The 20,173-nt window shown below is 41.5% G+C and overlaps 1 protein-coding gene and 2 long non-coding RNA genes across 3 annotated transcripts; 1 reads left to right on the forward strand and 2 right to left on the reverse strand.

The window, feature by feature from the left end:
• Positions 1-4,519: 4,519 nt before the first annotated feature.
• LOC109945830 (uncharacterized) lies at positions 4,520-10,287 on the reverse strand. The gene has a single exon (XM_020552190.2). It carries the CDS (start codon positions 9,341-9,343, stop codon positions 5,528-5,530), a length of 3,816 nt encoding a protein of 1,271 aa, XP_020407779.1. The 5' UTR covers positions 9,344-10,287; the 3' UTR covers positions 4,520-5,527.
• A 2,417-nt stretch (positions 10,288-12,704) lies between these two features.
• LOC103653796 (uncharacterized) lies at positions 12,705-13,724 on the reverse strand. The gene is made up of 3 exons (XR_565720.4): positions 13,508-13,724; positions 13,371-13,427; positions 12,705-13,273 (listed from the first exon to the last, which is right to left on the reverse strand). It is a non-coding gene; the product is annotated as an uncharacterized lncRNA (long non-coding RNA).
• Positions 13,725-15,579: 1,855 nt separating this feature from the next.
• On the forward strand, positions 15,580-17,655 carry LOC103653797 (uncharacterized). Its single transcript, XR_002268803.1, has 3 exons — positions 15,580-16,395; positions 16,514-16,843; positions 17,391-17,655. It is a non-coding gene; the product is annotated as an uncharacterized lncRNA (long non-coding RNA).
• The last annotated feature ends 2,518 nt before the right edge of the window (positions 17,656-20,173 follow it).

Here is a 20,173-nt window from a genome sequence, read left to right on the forward strand (position 1 = left end):
AAGAACATACTGCATAATAATGATCTACACGTGGCTACGAGATCGCAGGATCGAGAACCACTAAAATTGGAGTTGTGGTTAAGGAGTTATGATTTATAAAAGATTTATGTGATTTAAATATTAAACTATATTATAAATTGGTTAGTATAAATCTTATGAGAGATTAGTCTATAAATAATTATCTCAATTTTAATCTAAGTTATGAATTGACCATAAATCATATTCTAGTAGACTATAATGATAAGCAGTTTATCCAGACTAACCAACATCAGTTAAATACAGATCTAATTATAAAATAATGAGGCATGGTATAATAAATGTTGTTATTGCATAGTAAATATTCGTACGAGACTAACGCAACTTGAACGGATCAAATCGGAATCATAGATTTTAAGTTATGAATTTCTAATGATTTTATGTGTTTTGTATAAGATTACATAGGATATAAATTTTAATATGACTTTCATGTGAAAACAGTGGTACTAGATGATAAACCATAATATTACAAAATTATAGGAACTGGAATGGACTAAAAAGGAGTTAGTATAAATTTTCTATGAATAAAATGAGTTTCTGGAATTATTTTAACACTAGAAATCATTTTCTAATTGAATTTCTGAATTTCCTCTGATTCTGGACTGCGCGTGTAAAAACAAAGAAATGCAGGGGTCTCTGCGAAACAATTCCTCAGACTCAGACAACAATGCTCGGGATGGCGGGTTGGTTTCTGAATTCTCTAGGGGCTCTTTTGTAAAGCTGTCGGCCGAAGGGGTATCGCAGAATCTCAGTCGTTGGATTATAAGCCGAGCGCCAGATTAGGTTCAATTCACCCAACATCTCGATCGCTAGATCAAAACCTAACGGTCCGGATTTAAAGTTTCTGCGATCGACCCATGCTCGTTTGATTCCGATCGGACGGACCAGAATCCTCGCGGGCCGCACGGATAAGCTAGGCGCAATCATGGCCGTTCACGCGACAATCAACGGCCACCACCTATCCCCTTCCCCTCGGCAAACGAGACGACGGTGCCGCCCAGATCCCGCAGCGGAGGACGCAGCACCGCCCATCGGTCCGGCCATCCCGCGCGCCCACACCTAGATGGGTAGGTACCATTCAAAAAGGAACCCAGGCCAAACCCAATCGTGGCATCAATTCTAGCTACAGAACCGTGACAAGCACCCGCCACGGAGCAGAGCGGCCCGTGGCGGCGCTAAAATCCCCGGTGAGCAATCCTCGCTGCGCCACTGCCCGATTACCCCGCCTAGATGATGCACCAACATGAGTAGAACAAGGTGAGCTGGCAGGGGTAGGTATTACCATAGTTTACCAGGAAGAATCTCCAATCCACGCTAGGGTGGATGCCGCGGTGGAGTCGCTCGCCAGTGGGGATTTCGGTGGCACAAGCTGCCGCGGCCCCAACCGTAACCCGATCACCACCCCGTAGTCAAGTGGCTACGATCTCCGGCACACCAGAAGGGCGATTCAATGACGAGCGCGCCCATTTCCCCCTTCTCTCTCTCGGTCCGTGTTTCCCCAAACAAGCAAAATGCCCAACGACGGCACCCGATTATCTATTGGAGGGTTGGGGCGACGTGGAGGGTATGGGTCTTATACCCGGCGAAGTGGGCGAGGGTGGTTGAGGGCTGGCTGTTAGCGTTGGCGGGGTCCGCAGTGAGAGCTCTGGGTTGTTAGCGAGGAAGAAGGCGATCCTGACGGTGCGGGGCCCACATGCAGAGGCAGCGGCAGCCCCGCGTGCGAGAGCGCGTAATCTTCAACTAACGCGCGGACAGAGGCTGACGCCATGGCCCACTCGGCAGAGGATGGAGGGGGAACGCGCAGCGCGCGATGCGAGGGGTTGGCCAGTGGGCCCGTAGAGCCAGTGGGCGTGCGGCCGTGGAGTCCGGTTAGGCCGTGCGCGAGAAAGGAGATGGCTTGTTGGGCCGAGTGATCAAAAGCTGGCCCAGGCGTATTCTCCCCTATTAATTTCTTTTTTTGTTGTATTTCCTTTTCTTTTCTCTTTTCTCCTCTTTTCAAATTTGGGTTTCCAATTTGAATTCATCTATTTGTAGTCCATACTTGGGTTAAATGTCTATATTCTAATAATAGTATGAACCAAAATTTAATTCATATATATTTAGTGTATCCAAATTTTTATAGTATTTTCCTTTTTCTTCTCTAATTTCTAATTTGCAAACTAGGTCTTAAATCCAAATGTGAACATTAATATATTTCTACTAACCTCATTATTATTATTATTAAATGTACACATAAATAATTCCAACATAATATAATAGATATATGTTTATTTTAATTATTTTATTTATTTGATAGATGTTAGAAATATGAAACACACTCCTATTGTTCCTTTCTTTTTAGAAAAATAGTATTTTATTTGTGGGATAGGAATTATAGTTACTTAAAAATTAAATATTCATGAAAATGATTGCTTATGGTGCATCATTTAATAATATGTGTAATCTTTTAGTTGAATAGAAAACTTTTCTATTACCTCTTTTTCTAAAATAATTCTTGGCTTCCAAAATTCAGTTCTCAATTTTCAACACTCAGGTATGAGTTGAGATGTCAGAATTTACTATTTTATTTCTTCTTATATTTATTTTATTATTATTAATAAATTTTTTTTCTTATACAGATTTTGGGCCTTACAAATTCTACCCCCTTAACAGAAATCTCGTCCTCGAGATTTGTAAGGAAAGAGGTATAACCATGTTATCTCAAGTTCTCAACACATATGCACAAACAAAATCTCAGCATGATGCATAATTTATTAGCAACACATGGGGTCAATTAGACCTTATTATTCCTCCTAAAATAGTATCATACCATCTACTAACTAAAGTAACACTTAGATCTTACAAATAGTAGTAGATATATATATATTTATGTAGCTTGGTAGAGCTAGTGGTGGTAATGGAGGTAGTGGCCGTTGTTTTTATTATCTTTCCAACTGTGCTTGCCTTATTTCTCGATGTATTTCCAGCTAGTCCTGACGTATTTCCTCGCGTTCTTGTCTTATCTGATTTTACAATTTGGTAACCATGTTTGCCATTTGTTGTATTACCATCATTTGGGCGGCAACCACTTGATCAATTCCAACAAGTGGAGGATTTTGAGGATTCATTTCTGTTTGCTGTTGTCTGGTAATCTTCCCTTCCTAGTATTGACCATGAGAGTTAGAAGCATATGGCAAAATAGTTTTGCAAGGGTATTTATTCGATAAGCGGAATGCATAAACTAGTAGCTGGTTATGATCTGAAGATTCTTTAGTAGTGCTTAATCTTTGTTTTATATCAAGATTGGGATAACTAGTCGTATAAGGTGAATATCCAAAGGTATGATAGAATCTATCATAATGAGATAGATACGGATGAGATAGACTGCAGGATGTAGATCAAGAGTTTGTTTGATGTTAGGTGGGGATAGATAGACTATGCAATCCATCATGACTCTACTGGTTGAGTTAGATCTTCTGTTCATGGTTGAGTTGGTCTAATGTGCTAAGTTAAGTTAACACCTAGCCAGTAGGGTTCAAGTACCATTAATCTGTCTAGGTAGACCACATTAGTTCAGATCTCATTAGATTGGATCACACTAGATTCTATAATCCTATTTAAGAATATCATTTAGTTGAGCACACCCAGTTGACCTTATCTTTATGATATTCCAGTATATATATTTTATACACCTGAAGTTCTTTTTTATGCCATTAGCAGGGGTGGTATAGAAACAAGGGTACATCATGTTTTAGCTATTTGGTCGGTGTAGAGGAGATTTAGAGGTAAAAGAACGTAAGGGAGACTTTTTATTCCGGGTGGTGGATCTTGATTCATCCGAAGATCTATTTCTACTAATATCCTTCCTTGTCGAGGTTAACTTCCTTCTTAGATCTAATTTAGGGACCATCGGTTGTGGCGTTAGATGTCATTATCTAAGCTGGGATAACAACTGCGGGTATATGGGGTAGGTAGATTGAACAGAGTTTTACTTTGCTTTTGAGATAAATGGGTTAGGCAACCTATAACATAGGCTGGGTCGTGGTTTCACGAAGAGTTGGTTTAAGACATCAGTCTCTACTACTCCTTAAGAGGCTATCGTAGGCGTCCACAATGGTGGGTGGTGCACGGTTCTACCACGCATCCACGCCCCTCCGCCTCGCCCCCGAAATCTCGCATCGCATCAATGGAAGGTCATGCCCGTGCGTTGCGGCCGCCTCCCCCGCCCCTTCCATACTCCTCCCGCGCCCCTTTCATCCCCACCGTGCTCCATGCCCCCGCCTCCACCATCCCCGCCCCACGAGTCATCACCATCATCGGAAATCTCGCCGCGCCCCCAGAAATTTCGCCCCGCCACCGCCCCAAAACCTCCCCTACCTCCCACCCAGACAAGATCCCATCCACTACCGTCGGGTCGCCGTCCTCCCTTCCGCCGCACCCCTCTGACACCGCCCGTGGCCGCCGATGCGCAACTTCGGCGACGTGAGCCACGCCAAATCCAGCAAAGGAGAGGAACAGAAGAGAAGCGCTCAAACTCAGATAAGTTTGTTGGGATTCTGTTTCTATTTCTTTCTTATCCCCAGATCCACACCAGATTACAGCTTTTATAGTCAAGCTAATAAGGCCGGCCCACTATTACAAGGCTAATTAGCCACATTGACACCCCAAATCCTGGCTTAACAGCCCATTTACAACTCCACGCAAATCAGCACAAAGATTAAATTGCCATACCAGTAGCAGTACTAACACTTGCCCCCCCCGGAAGAGCTTGATTGTCCCCAATCAAGAGCTGTAGGAAACCAGTTCTTCAACACTTCATAGTCCTCCCAAGTGGTAACCTCAGCTGGCATATTGGACCAAGTCACCCTTACTTGCACCACAGGATGATTACCCTTCTTCACCATCCTCCTTTCCACCACAGCCAATGGCTTAACCTCTTTAACAGACAGATCAACAAGTTGTGGTAAATCAGAAAACACCGGAGAATAATTGGGAGTAAAAGCCTTCAGCTGAGATACATGGAATACTGGATGAATCAAAGATGTAACTGGTAAATCCAGCTTATAAGCAACCACCCCAATCTTCTGTAACACCTTAAAAGGACCATAGAACTTATAAGCCAATTTAGGACAGGGTCGACTAACCACCGACTTCTGCACATAAGGCTGAAGCTTTACCAAAACGCTATCTCCAATCTGAAACTCTCTGTCAGATCTATGCTTATCAGCCTGGAGTTTCATCCTATTTTGAGCAGCTGCCAACTTCTCCTTCAGCATGGTAGCATGTAACTGTCTGTCCGCCAACACCTCAGTCACAGAACTAGGAGCAACCCCAGAAAGCATAGGAGCAGCAGCAAACACAGGGTCATAACCATACAAGGCCTTGAATGGAGAACACCCCAAAGCTGTGTGATATGAAGTATTGTACCAAAACTCAGCAAGGGCCAACCATTTCTTCCAAGTATTAGGTGCCTCATGAATAGAACAGCGAAGATACATTTCCAAACACTGATTCACTCGCTCTGATTGCCCATCAGTTTGAGGGTGATATGCAGTAGTAAGAGCCAATTTGATCCCCAAAGCCTGAAACAAAGATTTCCAAAATAAACTAGTGAACACTTTGTCTCTATCGGAAACCAAAGACTTTGGTGTCCCATGCAACTTGATAACATTGTCAAGAAACACCTGTGCCACTCCAACAGCAGTGAAAGGATGCTTGAGGGGGAAAAATGAGCATATTTGGAATATCTATCCACCACGACCAAAATAGTATCATATCCCTCAGATCTAGGGAGACCTTCAATGAAATCCAATGTAAGATCCTGCCAAGCCCCTTGAGGCACTGGTAAAGGTTGTAGGAGACCCGGATAATGCACCCTTTCATGCTTAGCATGCTGACACACCTCACATTGCTGCACAAACTGAAACACGACTGACTTGAGCCCTTTCCACCAGAACAACCTCTTGATCCTTTGGTAAGTGGCCTCACCACCAGAATGTCCTCCCACCACACTATCATGCAGGGCTGAAATCAACTTAGTTTGAAGGGCAGAATTGTTAGCTATCCAGATTTGATCCCCTTTTCTAATAATACCTTGATGTAAAGAAAAACCTTGCTCATTAGGACTGGCCAGGGCCAATTGAGCCAATAGATCTTGAGCCTCTTTATCTGTCACATAAGCATTCAGGAGTTCTTGCACCCAAGCTGGTTTCACCTCAGTCACCGTGTGAATCTGCATCACATGACCAATCCTGGATAGAGCATCGGCAGCCACATTGTCCTTGCCTTTTTTGTAAACAATTCTGAAATGAAGCCCCATCAACTTAGCCATAGCCTTCCTCTGCATATCAGATTGCAAAATCTGATCATCCAGAAAACTCAAAGCCTGATGATCAGTCTTAATCACAAATTCAGCCCTCTGCAAATATTGCCTCCACCTGTCCACTGCAATGATTAGAGCCAAAAACTCTTTTTCATAAATGGAGAGCATCTTATTCTTAGCACCCAATGCTTTACTTAGATATGCCACTGGTCTATCACATTGCATCAAAACAGCACCTATCCCATCATCACAAGCATCAGTCTCCACAACAAATAACTCATCAAACCTGGGTAGGGCCAACACAGGAGTAGTAAGCATAGCCTTCTTCAACGCTTGAAAAGCCTGATCAGCCTCAGGACTCCACTGAAAAGCCTTATGCTTCAACAGATTAGTAAGGGGTTTTGCAATAATCCCATAATGTCTCACAAATCTCCTATAGTACCCAGTGAGACCCAAAAACCCCCTCAACTCAGTTACTGACTGAGGAACAGGCCATTTCTCCATGGCTGCTGTCTTAGCAGGATCAGTGGCCACCCCTGTGTGAGAAATAATATGTCCCAAATAAATGAGCTCATTCCTCCCAAACACACATTTGCTCCTCTTCAGATAAAACTGGTGCTCTCTCAAAGTCTGCAGCACCATCTTAATATGAGCCAAGTGTGCCTCCCATGTATCACTATAAACCAAAATGTCATCAATGAAAACCATGACAAATTTCCGAAGAAAAGGAGCCAAAACAGAATTCATCGCACATTGAAAGGTTGCAGGAGCATTGGTTAACCCAAAAGGCATGACCCTGAACTGGTAATGACCCTGATGGGTTTTAAAGGCTATTTTATGCTCATCACCTTCCCCCATTCTAATCTGGTGATACCCAGCAGTAAGATCCAGACTAGAAAAATATTTAGTACCAGCCAGTTCATCCAGAATCTCTTCAACAAGAGGCATAGGAAATCTGTTCTTAAAGGTCAAAGAATTTAATTTCCTGTAGTCCACACAAAACCTCCAAGTGCTATCTTTCTTCTTAACCAACAATACCGGAGAAGCAAACGGGCTTACACTAGGAACAATAAGACCAGCCTTCAACAAAGCAGCCACTTGCTTCTCAATTTCATCCTTGTGAAGAGGAGAATACCTATAAGGTCTGGAATTCACTGGTACTGCTCCAGGAACCAAAGGAATATGATGATCATACACCCTAGCAGGAGGTAACTGAGAAGGCACTTCAAACACATCTCCAAACTCCTGAAGTAACTGCTGAAGATCCCCCTGCTGCTGTACTCCCTGATATTCAGACACTTCTTCCAACACCACTAAAGCCCAAATATCATGCCCCTTCACCCATTTGTGCAACTGGGAACCTGTCACAGGCTTCACCTTCGCATCCCCAGCCTCCTCATCACCCTGCAACACTACCTCTTTGCCCCCTATTGTAAACTTCAAAAACTTTTGTTCCCAGTCACATTCCATAGGGCTATGGTATCTCAACCAATCATACCCCAAAATAGCATCAAAAGCACTCAAAGTTAAAACCCTCATATCCGTATGAAACAATTGTGCACCAGCCCACCATTCCAATCCTTTCACCATAGTATTACTGACCATAGTCTCTCCATTTGCCACTTTGACTGTCACAGCTGGACAAACTTGCACAGTCAATCCCAACTGATGCACCACATGACTACTCACAAAACTGGTCGAACTGCCTGAGTCCACCAACATCAACATCAACTGTTTCTGCACTACCGCTCGAATCCTCATACTGTTAATACTGCCTGTACCAGCTAGAGCCTGCACAGATAAACGACAACACAACTCCTTAACTTCATCTTCTTGTGCCAACTGCTGTAATGTATCATCAGTGAGTATCTCAGACATATCCTCAGTAGCCACTACATTTAACTGCAGTGCTCCACGCTTTGCACATTTGGCAATATGACCAGGCTCAAACTTTTCCCCACAAGCATAACATAACCCATTAAGTCTCCTGAAATCCCTAAGTTGTCGTGCTCTTGTGAGATCTGCCCCGAGTCCTTGGTCATCTGTTTTCTGGCCAGCCACAGGTTGTTTCACATGCATAGACAACCCTGACCGTTGTCCCCGAAATTTATTGCGCTCCAACACCTCCTGTTGAAGCTGAGCCAAATGAATAGCACGGTCCACCGTAGAAGGTGTTTGAACCTGCACCACATCCTGCAATTCATACTTAAGGCCTCGCACAAAATAGGTAACAAAGAATGTCTCATCAAACTCCGAGTTATGAACAGCTAATCCATATCTGGCCTGTTCAAATTCTGACACATAAGAATCCAGTGTACCAGTTTGCTTCAAAGCCAACAACCTCCTCAATGCTTTAGGATAAGCATTAGCACCAAACTTAGCAACCACAGCTGAGGTAAACTCCTGCCAACCACCTAACCCATGCCTCAACTTGTGATACTGCCACCACTGGGCTGCAACATGTTCCAAATTCATCGAAGCAATAGACACCCACATAGCATTGGAAACCCTGTAAGTGGTAAAATATTCCATGCATTGATCCAACCATACTACAGGATCACCCCCTGAAAACTTGGGAAAAGGTAACTTGGGTAAACCCTGATAATGTGGATCCCAAGACTGTCTGTCTTCCCCTTGCATCCTCCCTGAATCACCTCTGAAAGCTCTACCGCCCTCCACCTCCTTCTCATGACGACCTCTCGTATACAGAGACCCACTATGCTGCACCTCCAATGATGGTGAACCAGAACCCCCAGAAGATTCACCTAATTCCTTCCCCAACTGTTCCAACCTCATCTGTGCTACTACCCTTCCAGTCTCCTCCAATTTACGACCCAAATCATTTCTCTCCTTCGCCGCCTGTTCAGCAACTGATGCCACTAATTCAGTCTGCATCATGATTTGTTGCTGCACCCTCTCCACATCCTTCAACCTGCTACTCACTCCCTCCAACGTCTCAATAACACGACTCCAATTCTCCTGACTAACCCGCTCCCCATCCGCCATAGCCTGTAACACCAAACGAGTCTGTACCGATGGTTTGGTTGCGGGCGCTGTAGCGACGAACTGGATGGACCCAGCAGAAGAAGAAGTCGCCCACGAACCGCCAAAGACGAGGAACAGCGCGTGGAAGAGGATGAAGACGCAGCCGACCCCGAATCCGATACCAGATGACACCGCCCGTGGCCGCCGATGCGCAACTTCGGCGACGTGAGCCGCGCCAAATCTAGCAAAGGAGAGGAACAGAAGAGAAGCGCTCAAACTCAGATAAGTTTGTTGCGATTCTGTTTCTATTTCTTTCTTATCCCCAGATCCACACCAGATTACAGCTTTTATAGTCAAGCTAATAAGGCCGGCCCACTATTACAAGGCTAATTAGCCACATTGACACCCCAAATCCTGGCTTAACAGCCCATTTACAACTCCACGCAAATCAGCACAAAGATTAAATTGCCATACCAGTAGCAGTACTAACACCCTCTTGTTCCACTCGCTCCACTTGCTCACCGCAGGTGACAAGCTCGTCGCTCGGTCGCTTCCATTTGGGCGGCCCCGTCCCATGCTTAGATCCGGGCAGGCAAGCGGGCGGGCGGGCTTTGAATTCTGCTCTGAGCAACTAGCGTGCTGCTCTGCTTGCTCTTGTCCCACGCAGATCGCCCTCAGGATTTTATTCCGCCCTCCGTCTCCGGGCTCGCTTGGATCGAGATGGGCGTCTGCGTGTCCAAGGCCGCCTGCTGCCGCCGCGAGCTGCACAACGGGGTTACTAACGACAGGACTGATGCTGGTGCGTGATGCCTTCCGCCTTCCATGCCTTTTAGGTGCTTTGCTTTTTGCTGTTTAACTGTTTTGACGGCTACTTTTCCCTTCTCTGAGATGTTTTTTTGCTTCTCTTCTGGGTGTTTGGGTTCGCGTATGGCCGCTTCCATCTAGTTTGATGCATGATATCTGCAGCTGCGTTTCCGCACTGCCGCTGAGCCTTTTTTCTGGAACCGTTTCTGATTTCGGCGCTCTTTGATAGCTAAATGATCATGGCTGGAAATATGCGGATTAACTTCTTCGATGCCATTTGTTGGTGTTCGGGTTCACATATGCTTGCCACATCTGCATTCGGATGGTTGCTAGATTGAGTAGAGCGCCATCCAGTTTGGTTGGTGATATTTGCAGCTGCATGTGCAGACAACTTCTGTGGGGGTTTTACTGCATTTGTTTCTGATTTTGGGGCTCTTTGATGCCTGTTGATTAGGCTGCAAATAGGTTTTGTTAGGCATGTGGATTAGCTTTTCCATGGGATTCGGAGTATTTTGCCCCCCCCATCCATAGTAACGGATGACGAGGAGGCATACGACCTGCCTGTGTTCTAGGAGTTTACCTTCGAGCAGTTGTGGCTAGCTACATCAGGGTTTGCGATGGAGAACATCGTGTCTGAGCAGGGTGAGAAGGCTCCCAATGTGGTATACAAGGGGAAGCTTGATGCCCAGCGCCGCATCGCCGTCAAGCGCTTCAACCGCTCTACCTGGCCCGACCCGCACTAGTTCCTAGTATTCCATCTGCCTTCTCTTTTACCCTTTCTAATTATGTGCGTCTTGTGGGTGTAATTGATAGTTGGGAACCTGGGTGTAATTGATAGTTTGCTTATAATGAAGAAGCAAGCGTATGTTGTGTTGTTTTGTATGCGATAGGCCAGTGCATGCATGGTGGAAGCATGACGACTGAGAAAACAATTTTTACCTTTGATCATAAGCATCACATCTTAACTATATGGCGTTATGAAAAAAGCATATCAGATTTCATCTCATGCTGTGTTTTGGCGGTAGCTTGATTATGGTATACTGTTGATGACTTATTCTTTTTTCTTCTGATAGCCATCTTACAGTTGCCATTGTGCTTTGTTGATTTATAGCTTCCATATATGCAAGGCAGAATATGTTGATGCTTAGGAGGTGAGGCCGGAACCTAGTTTCATTATCTAAAAAAAGGTTGATTCCTTACCTTACATATTATTCATGTGGATATCAATTTATCAATAGATTAAGCTAAAAGGATTTGAACCTCTATTCCTAAGCATAAGCATTTTGTTCTAGATAAACTTTTAATTGCTATAGAGCTGCAAAAGTAATACAAAGAATGGGCCCAGAATTTTGTAACCAAGAAGCTCAGCTTGGATGAGATCCGATTTTTTTACAAATATATAGTAATAACAGGATGCAGTTTAGTGGAGTTGCTATTGTTACGGTGACTCAAACCTACATTTAGTTCCTACCATGAATACCTGTCTTTTTTAGTGTGTCATTTTACCGCAAGGGTAGCTTATAGTTTGACAAACAACAATATCTTGCACGGCTCATAAGGTTTCTGGGTCATCAGCGAAACAGCACTCAGAAGGCTCGAGAATCGATGGAATACAGTTCTGCGATTCTTCAGACAGTGAGGATGACTGTCCAGTGTGCCTGGAAGGTTGGTTATGGTTGGTGGAAACAACTGACATTGCTCTTATAAGTTACAGGTTTAAGTGTCTAGCATACATGGATAAAAAGATAAATAGTTAATTTTTTGGAGTTGTACCTAGCTGCTGAAGGAAACACATGTTCATCCGTTTGATTCATTCTAAATATGGTCATGCCTAAACCTAAGTGCTCAATTATGATGGTTTGTTATATTATTGTTATTATTATCTGTTTCCACATCAATGTAAAAGTAAAAACATGTCAGGTGGTTTTGAGCTTGCAAAAGGTGAAAGACAGATGTTCTAACCATTATGCTTGCCCTTACAGTTTATGCGCAACACCATATATTTGTGGCTTCAGCATTCCTTGTGCACTGAATCATATACTCATCTGTCCACACAGAATATGATTTCGAGAACCCGAAGATCGCGTTGCAATGCAAACATAATTTCCACCATAGTTGCATTTACGAGTGGATGGAAAGAAGTCAAGCCTGCCCTGTCTGTGCAAAGGTACCTAGCTTTTTTATAGAAACCATTTCACTTGTGAAGTGAAATGGTACTTGGTACTTTGTCGACGTGGTTCTTTTAAATAGTCCGAAAACATTTTTAAGAAGAAGGTCTCTAACATCATAATGTTCCATTGCAGATTATGTTGTTCAATGAGGATGAATGACCCTGCTGAATCTGATGGAAGTCTTCACGGATGGCAAGTGGAAGAGCCAAGCTAAAACAAAGGTTCTGGAAACTTCCAGCAATGTGAAAATGTGTGTTGATGAAATACAGTCCTAGATCGTTTGCTGAAACATCCAGCAGTGTGAAAATTCATTTTTTCTTTATAGAGTAGATTATTCCTCTCTCTTCATGACAAAGTTGATGGTTTTGTGCCACCCTTGGCAATGATTTTTAGGAGGATCTGTCAGATGGTTTGGAACAAAATGTCGATGATCAAATTTCAAGCTTTAACACGGCAGAAATTTTCTCCAGGTTAATAAATGGTATTGGACCAGAAAGTTTGCGGAATCAGTGTAAATGGTAACAATCAATTTAAATGCAGCTCTGTCTGCTAGCTTTTTTTATTCCTTTCGAATATCAAATCTAAACTTTGTTGTTTTCTGATATCTTGCACACATCCTATCAAACCAAATGTAAATACAGACCGGGCTCTGTTTATGGGGCATTCTAACTCATATGCCATATCCGATCACCTAGAATTTTATTCGAAAGTGAACATCCACACCATCTTCACCACTAATTATCACCACATCAGAACTACGGAAATACAACTGATTCCACATATTTTCGCAAATCAGCGATGAGCTGTGCTGGAACTTTATTGTTAAATTCTGCTCCTATTCCTTTTTAACATATGAGAAGACTACTGGAGGAGCTCCTTTGAAATGCCATTAAGCTCCATCTTTTGTAGCTATCTCAAACGCCCTCATGAATAGATTTGGAGGCTGGCCACCACTGAGTTGATATTTATCATTGATCTTAAAGATGGTGAAGTGAATAGCAAATGAATAAATTTCTTATACGTGGGACGATGGATAAAAGATGATAAACATCATCATTAATAAATCCTCATACCACAAAATGTGGGACCCCGGAGATGCCAGATGAATACTTCTTGAGTTCTTCCTGAACCTTTTAGCAATAAAAATGATTTGTGAGCCGTGTCATGATAGAGATATGGCTCCAAGAACAGAATTAACTGGAAAACATACCCCATCGACTCCTTTGGTAGGGTCTTCAAACAGTTCTTCGGCCCCTTCTATGCCCACCTTTCTTGCAGCGTCCAGCAAAACCTGCCTACAATGCATCAAATAATTTAAGTAGATGGCTTAAACATTAATAAAGAAAAACCCCACTCAAACATAGAAAGATAGTAGGACATATGCTATCAACTATCTTATTAAATAAATCAGGAGTGTTCCTCATCTTAACAACCTCATTTTCCTCTTGTTCTTGCAAAAGAGATGGTTTTGAACATAAACTTTTTCCTCATTTCAGTTGGTGATTCAGTGCTTTCTTAGGGGAAAGCTTGCCTCTTGGTTTGATATTTACTTGCTTGGGTTGTGAATTATAAATTCAGATAATTCCGCATGTGAATGTGTTTTGAGATCATTCAGCATGCGCTTGGCGCATGCTTGGGTTATAAATTATATTTTTTCTGGAAAATTTATAAAGGTTGCGGTTTATTTTAGTTGATTTGCTTCTCTTCCACTCCTATATTTGACTGTTGTCATGTCAATTCATAGGCTTCAATTTTAGCCTGGCTTCGCCACTGGTCGAAGTTGTGGTTCGCCACCACCACCACCATCGTCTTGATCAGGGAGTGGATCTCGTGCTTCCGCTGATGGCACTTCAGCATAGGTGTGCGTCCAGGTAGTGCCCATAGATGACTAGCACCAGCAGAAGGAGTGCCACAAGGAGGCACTTCCTGGGGTCGCGACAGCCATTGCGATGGACTAGAGCTAGGTCTTCGCCTTTGACGGCGCTACGGGGTATGGTAGGTGTGCTTGCTGTTCAGTTGAATTGATGAGATCTCTGTTCTTACTTTTTTAGTCTGTCCATAGGCAGATCATTGATAATGAGATTCTTCCAATATTTGTGAAGATAGATAAGAAAAAGATGACTTCTTTTCATTGAATTTATGGTGGCAATTGTGAGAAGGCTAGAGCTGGGGACATATGAGAACTTTTTTACTTTATTCCTCTCTTTGATTAACATTATTTGATTGAATGTTTTGTTTTAGCATTTCTGGGTTGTAATTACTAGAACTATTGATGCAGTTCCTGATATTATGACACTAACTTCACCTGACGAACGACCAAAGTGTCGCAAGGAAGCTCCTTAGTGAAAAAATGGAGGTGTTCAAGGTGTAAAGGGATTAAAGTCCCTTAGAGTTAGGGATCTCTCTTATCGCCTCACTTTTGTATGTAATACAATTTTCTTTTTGCAAGAGAATTATTGTTGACAGCAAACAAAACATTGACAAATTTGTGTATGTAACTCATTTTTTCACTCATATTTGTTGAGTTCAGTTATGCTCTACATTTTGAAGCAGATATGTGATGATTGGTTGTTAAATATTGTGGGTTGTTATAAATTCTTCGTATCATATATAGAAATCGTGGCGACGCACGGGCATTCACATATAAGTAATGAAAAGTGGGACAGTGGACCAAACTGAAAAGGATTCTCAAGGAGGTAATAAAGGAGCCCATTGTACAGTGGACCAAAAAATTATAGAGGCGGAGCTGAACCGACTAATAGAGGCAGAGCTGGACAAGTCGAAGTTGTGATGGTCAAAATTATCATTTGGTAGTTGGAACATTTTATTATAGAATGCTCTATTTACATCGATCTCAGGTAATTCTGAATTCCTAAGCAGTTCTGTAATTGCAGTTGTTCTGAGACCATTTTATGTAGTTGAATGGAAGCGATAACTGAATCAAGAATGTTCTAAGACCATTTTCTGTAATTGCAGCTATTCTAAGACCACTGCTATTTTGTAGTAAAGTAAACAGGCAACACTATAGTCTTGTGGCAGTTGTTGTCTGTTTGGGACTAGGAGTTGTTGGGTTATGCAAGGCATTGTATAGTGGTTTGTCCATACCATGGGTTTCTCCAAGGAATTTGTTTTTGGGGTCTAGGAGAGTATACTATGTAGGAGATCTGCGAAATTTTGGCAACAATTGCTTTCTTAATGTCATCCTCCAGGTAAATATTGACTCTGTAATTCTACTAACATCCAGCTAGATGAATGCTAAATAAGACAGCCTTTCCTTGGCACGCACTTGCCAGTTGTGATGGTTTTATTTCCTTTATAGAAAATTTGTTTGCAACCAATGGCTTGCTACCTAAAGAAAAGCCTGTAAAAATGCCTCTTCTTCTTGCTCTAAGCCCTCTCTTGGAATGTAATATTTTTACTATGGACTATTGAACTTCTTATCATTTTCGAGATCCCCACTATGAACTTCTTATGACAACTGTAGATTCAGTGTCCAATGCAAGTATTGTCCTTTTACTATAGTCAATTTTAGGGACCTCTTGACACTTGAGGGCTAGAAGCTGCAAATTCATGAGAGCTTAGATGTAAGTACTCCTTTGGATATTTTTTCTCTGATTTCTGAACAGGTTTTTGTAACAGTGAAAATTTATTGCTGCCTATAGCGTGGAGTGTATGTGTCCTGTTTGAGCTTCGCCAGCTTGTAGAAGGCACATTTCTGTCCCTACATTTTATTTTTCACCAATGGCGAAACTTGTGTAGCCGTTTGTCACTATTTACTTTTTTGTTTTTTTCAGCGAACATGCATTTTGGAGAGACCAACTTGAATGTGCGGAGCAGTCGATCACACAGTATTTTCATAATGGTATAGAATTCTGAATTCCTAAGCAATTTTGTAATTGCAGCTGTTCTAAGACCATTTTTGTAGTTGAATGGAAGCGATAACTGAATCAAGAATGTTCTATTTATATCGGTCTCAGGTAATTGTGAGCAGCAGTAGAGACTAAGCAGTTCTGTAATTGGATTTGTTCTAAGACCATTTTCTGTAGTTGCATGGAAGCAATAACTGAATCAAGAATGCTCTATTTATATCGATCTCAGGTAATTCTGAATTCCTAAGCAGTTCTGTAATTGCAGTTGTTCTTAGACCATTTTATGTAGTTGAATGGAAGCGATATCAACATCAAGAATGTTCTAAGACCATTTTCTGTAATTGCAGCTATTCTAAGACCACTGCTATTTTGTAATAGATGTCAGTGCTTATTACTGGTCAATCCTCCTCAGCTACACTCAAATCTGAAGTTCGTTCATCTCTTTAGAAGAGAAACAAAGCTAATTTCAGAAGTCGAATATTACCTGACTAACCTCATTTTAGCAGAGATGTTTATAATAGATGTCAGTGCTCACTCGCTCTCAATGGAGGAAAGTGAGTTTCAGAAACATATGGAATCAGCAAGACTAGCTACTCAAGTATCTATTGCAAGCCCAAGTAGCTCACATGGGCTTCCCACATCTGCAAGGGCAAATCAGGAGGAAACTGATATGGCAGGTTTGCTTACTATACTATTCAATTTATTCGGAGAAGTTTGTTTGACCATGAATTTGCATTCCAAAATAGTTTGTTTTTTGCCACCAAGCAAAATGTGTTCTTTTTTGCTTGAAAACAACATGATGTGGTTATTATTGCGGTCCTATTCAGGAACCACTTTACCTATCAAATAAAATAAAATGCTAAGCTCTTACAGATTTTCCTTTAAATGGTTGTTGTGTGTCCGTAGCAGTTTTGAGGCCGAATGATCATAGCATTCAAAGCGATACATTTGACAGGTTCTAGATTCCCTTTCATGGACTCAGAAACTGAAAGCTTGACTCCAGGGGAAGTCAAGCAGCTGCATGATCTGTATAAGCGAGTTGTCACAAGATACACACTGTTGTCTGGAGCCTTAAGAAAGTTATCCATAGACGAGGATCAGCTCCTTAATTCAATGCATGATCCATGAGGTGATGTGAAGATGATGTCTAGGCATGATGGTATTAATCATAAGCAGACCCTTTTAGTTACCTTTTAGTTACATATATGATTTTATTTTAAACAGGTACGGATGAGGGATATCCGTGGTCAAGTTTGATGCTTCAGGACCAATATCGTTGCATGTCGATGTTGGTGGTATCTGAATGGGGGTAAAGATATAGAGAGGGATTTTTTTCTTCAAATGATGATTTATCGTTGCGTGTCGATGCTGGTGTTATCTGAATGGGGGTATGCGGTCGGCGCTCATGCGACACAGACCCACGATTCTCCTTGGACGTCGGCCGCATGTCAGTCGGTGACATGGGCTTGAAGCCTAGGACGAGCCCCGTGCGTTGTGGGACGGCTGAACCATGTAACAGAGTCTCAAGATCTATAGATCTTCACTTCCCCTGCTTATTCTACATTTCACTATCCTGACTGATATTTCTTTTTATCATATTAGGGCCGAGGTGTATATATACTGGTAAGCACTCATCACTTCCATTATTGTGTTTTTCTTTAGATGTTAGGGGAAAAATGAAGAGGGCAATTTCTGTTCAAAGATATGTGCATTATATTGTATATGCAATTGCTATTGCTATCAATATAAATTTAACAAACTTCATTAATTCAGGCAATACAACTTTGGAGAATGCGAGTTGTGTTTATGCCTCTCAGCCAGTGTAGCTATATCTGATTTAAATCATACTCTGTTACAGGGTTCCACAAATGTTGGAAAATCTGCATATATGTTGTTCGTTTCCATGTAATTGTTGTGCACTAACATTTATCGAATAGTTGTACACCGTCGCAACGCACGGGCACTCACCTAGTTTATGTTTAAAACTCATTTATAAGAATACGGTTTAGTTAATACTCGTAACATAGATTAGACCATATTAGATTAGGTAGGGTCGTTAGATAGATCTACCAGGGTAGAATATGTATTATTGATACGTGTTAGAATCCTTTGAGATAGGATGAATTATATAGTGTAGGTAGGTCAGAATCTCTGTTAGGTTAAAACATAGGGGTTATGCAACTATCTGATGGTTAAGGTAGTCGCATATGGTTAGGTAGTTGTATGTGGTCTAGTTGGCCGATCCTTCTTAACTTAGTGAATTAAGTTAAAACATAGGTGTAGAGTCTCATTTATTTCATCAGTATTATCCTTCTTGTTAAGCATCTTACATGCGATTAGCTCAACTTGAGGTTAGCCTTCGTTAGGTTAGACTAATCTATCACATTAGATCAGATCTAAGTAGGACTAGCTTTGACTAGACATGATCCAATTAATTTGGGTTAGATCCTAATCATGGTGGGATAAGTCAAGTGGTTTTGGTCACGCAAATATAACTCAGATCTGATATCATTATTTTGGATCAGATCCTGGTTGTTACTTTAGGATGGGATAAGTAAAGTGATTAGGATGTGATGATTTCTTCAAGATAAGATGAATTTTTCAAGATAAGATGAATCCATAAGGATAGGGTAGATTCTTTGGAGGTCAATTAGATCTATTAGGATAAGATAGAATCTCTTCAAGATAAGATGAATTTATTAAGGTAAGAAGAATCTTTTAAGATGAGGTGGATCTAGTAAGATAAGAGAGAATCTTTTAAGATAAGATGGATCTATTAAGATAAGAGGTAATCTTTTGAGATAAGGTGGATCTATATGAAATAGGTACACTTTAATGGAGGATAATCTAAGTTGTTCAGTTATCTTATAAATTCTATTTATGCCTATATGTATATGCAAATGTAATTGTGGACATTACTCCATGACTCATCACACTCAATCAAAGATCCAAATCAGACAAATATCATAAGAACAAGCACTCAAGCATATAGATACCTATAAAAATAGTTTTGTTTTTGTTCCTAGGAGTAGGTCTCCTAAAGGTCACTTTAGGTACATGATTTCAAAGTGTGAAATCCACATTTGTCTTTTAGAAAGAACAGGTAAGAATAATCAAAGTAAAGCAGAAATAGATGAGAAAAGATTAAGATAAGTTTAGATAAGAATCAGAGTAGCAAGATGAGGTTAATCAGAGTAGAACAGTAGAAGGTGAGACAGGATCAAGAAAAGTATAGAAAGAATCAGAGTAAGGTAAGTAGGTAATGGTTATGTCCATTTCTATCTAGGTTTCGTCCTACAGTCAACATTGCCTCTGATACCACTTCTGTCACACCCGGATTTAAGAGACAAAGCCGGGTGCATCTCATACATGCGCCAAAGAAGACAACATATATAATAACAGAGTGTATAGAGATAAATGTCATAATATAATCAGAGTATTTATTACATAGCGGAAGTCTTACAAAATAAAATATAAATATAGATCAAACTAAAATCCATCCTTGGCGCCAGAAAGTCAACTGGGAGACGCCACCTAGATCGAATCGAACTCCTCGATGTGTGGCTCCACTTCAACCACCTGTTCTTCTCCTATGAGGGTGTGAGATAGCAAGGGTGAGCTCACATACGTTTATAGCTCAACAAGTTGTGGGGAATAATGTGCATGAACTCACCAAAGGTGGGAGTTCATTGATGTGTAAAGCTGATAAAGCTGAGCATTGCTTTTAATAATTAGTCAAATTTTATTAGCAGTTACTAAGTGTAAGTAAATACTAAACCATAATAAATAATAGAACAAAATTAATAAATAATCCCATGCAAATGCAAAAGACAAATTGAATTTAAGTTACATAAATTAATCATGTGAGGGTCCGAGCCGCTCATGACCGTGAGCACGGCTAGTATACCAGTTTTACACTCTGCAGAGGATGCACATCTTTACCAACAAGTCATGTTACCCATCTACCAAGGGGTCATGAATCCCATACACCTCTACCAAGGAAGCGA

Source organism: Zea mays, chromosome 4, assembly GCF_902167145.1.
Source record: "Zea mays cultivar B73 chromosome 4, Zm-B73-REFERENCE-NAM-5.0, whole genome shotgun sequence".
In the NCBI taxonomy this organism is placed as follows: domain Eukaryota; kingdom Viridiplantae; phylum Streptophyta; class Magnoliopsida; order Poales; family Poaceae; genus Zea; species Zea mays.

Excerpts from the sequence above, each read along its gene's own strand:
- LOC109945830 (XM_020552190.2), bottom strand. The coding sequence starts at position 9,343 with ATGGCGGATGGGGAGCGGGTTAGTCAGGAGAATTGGAGTCGTGTTATT.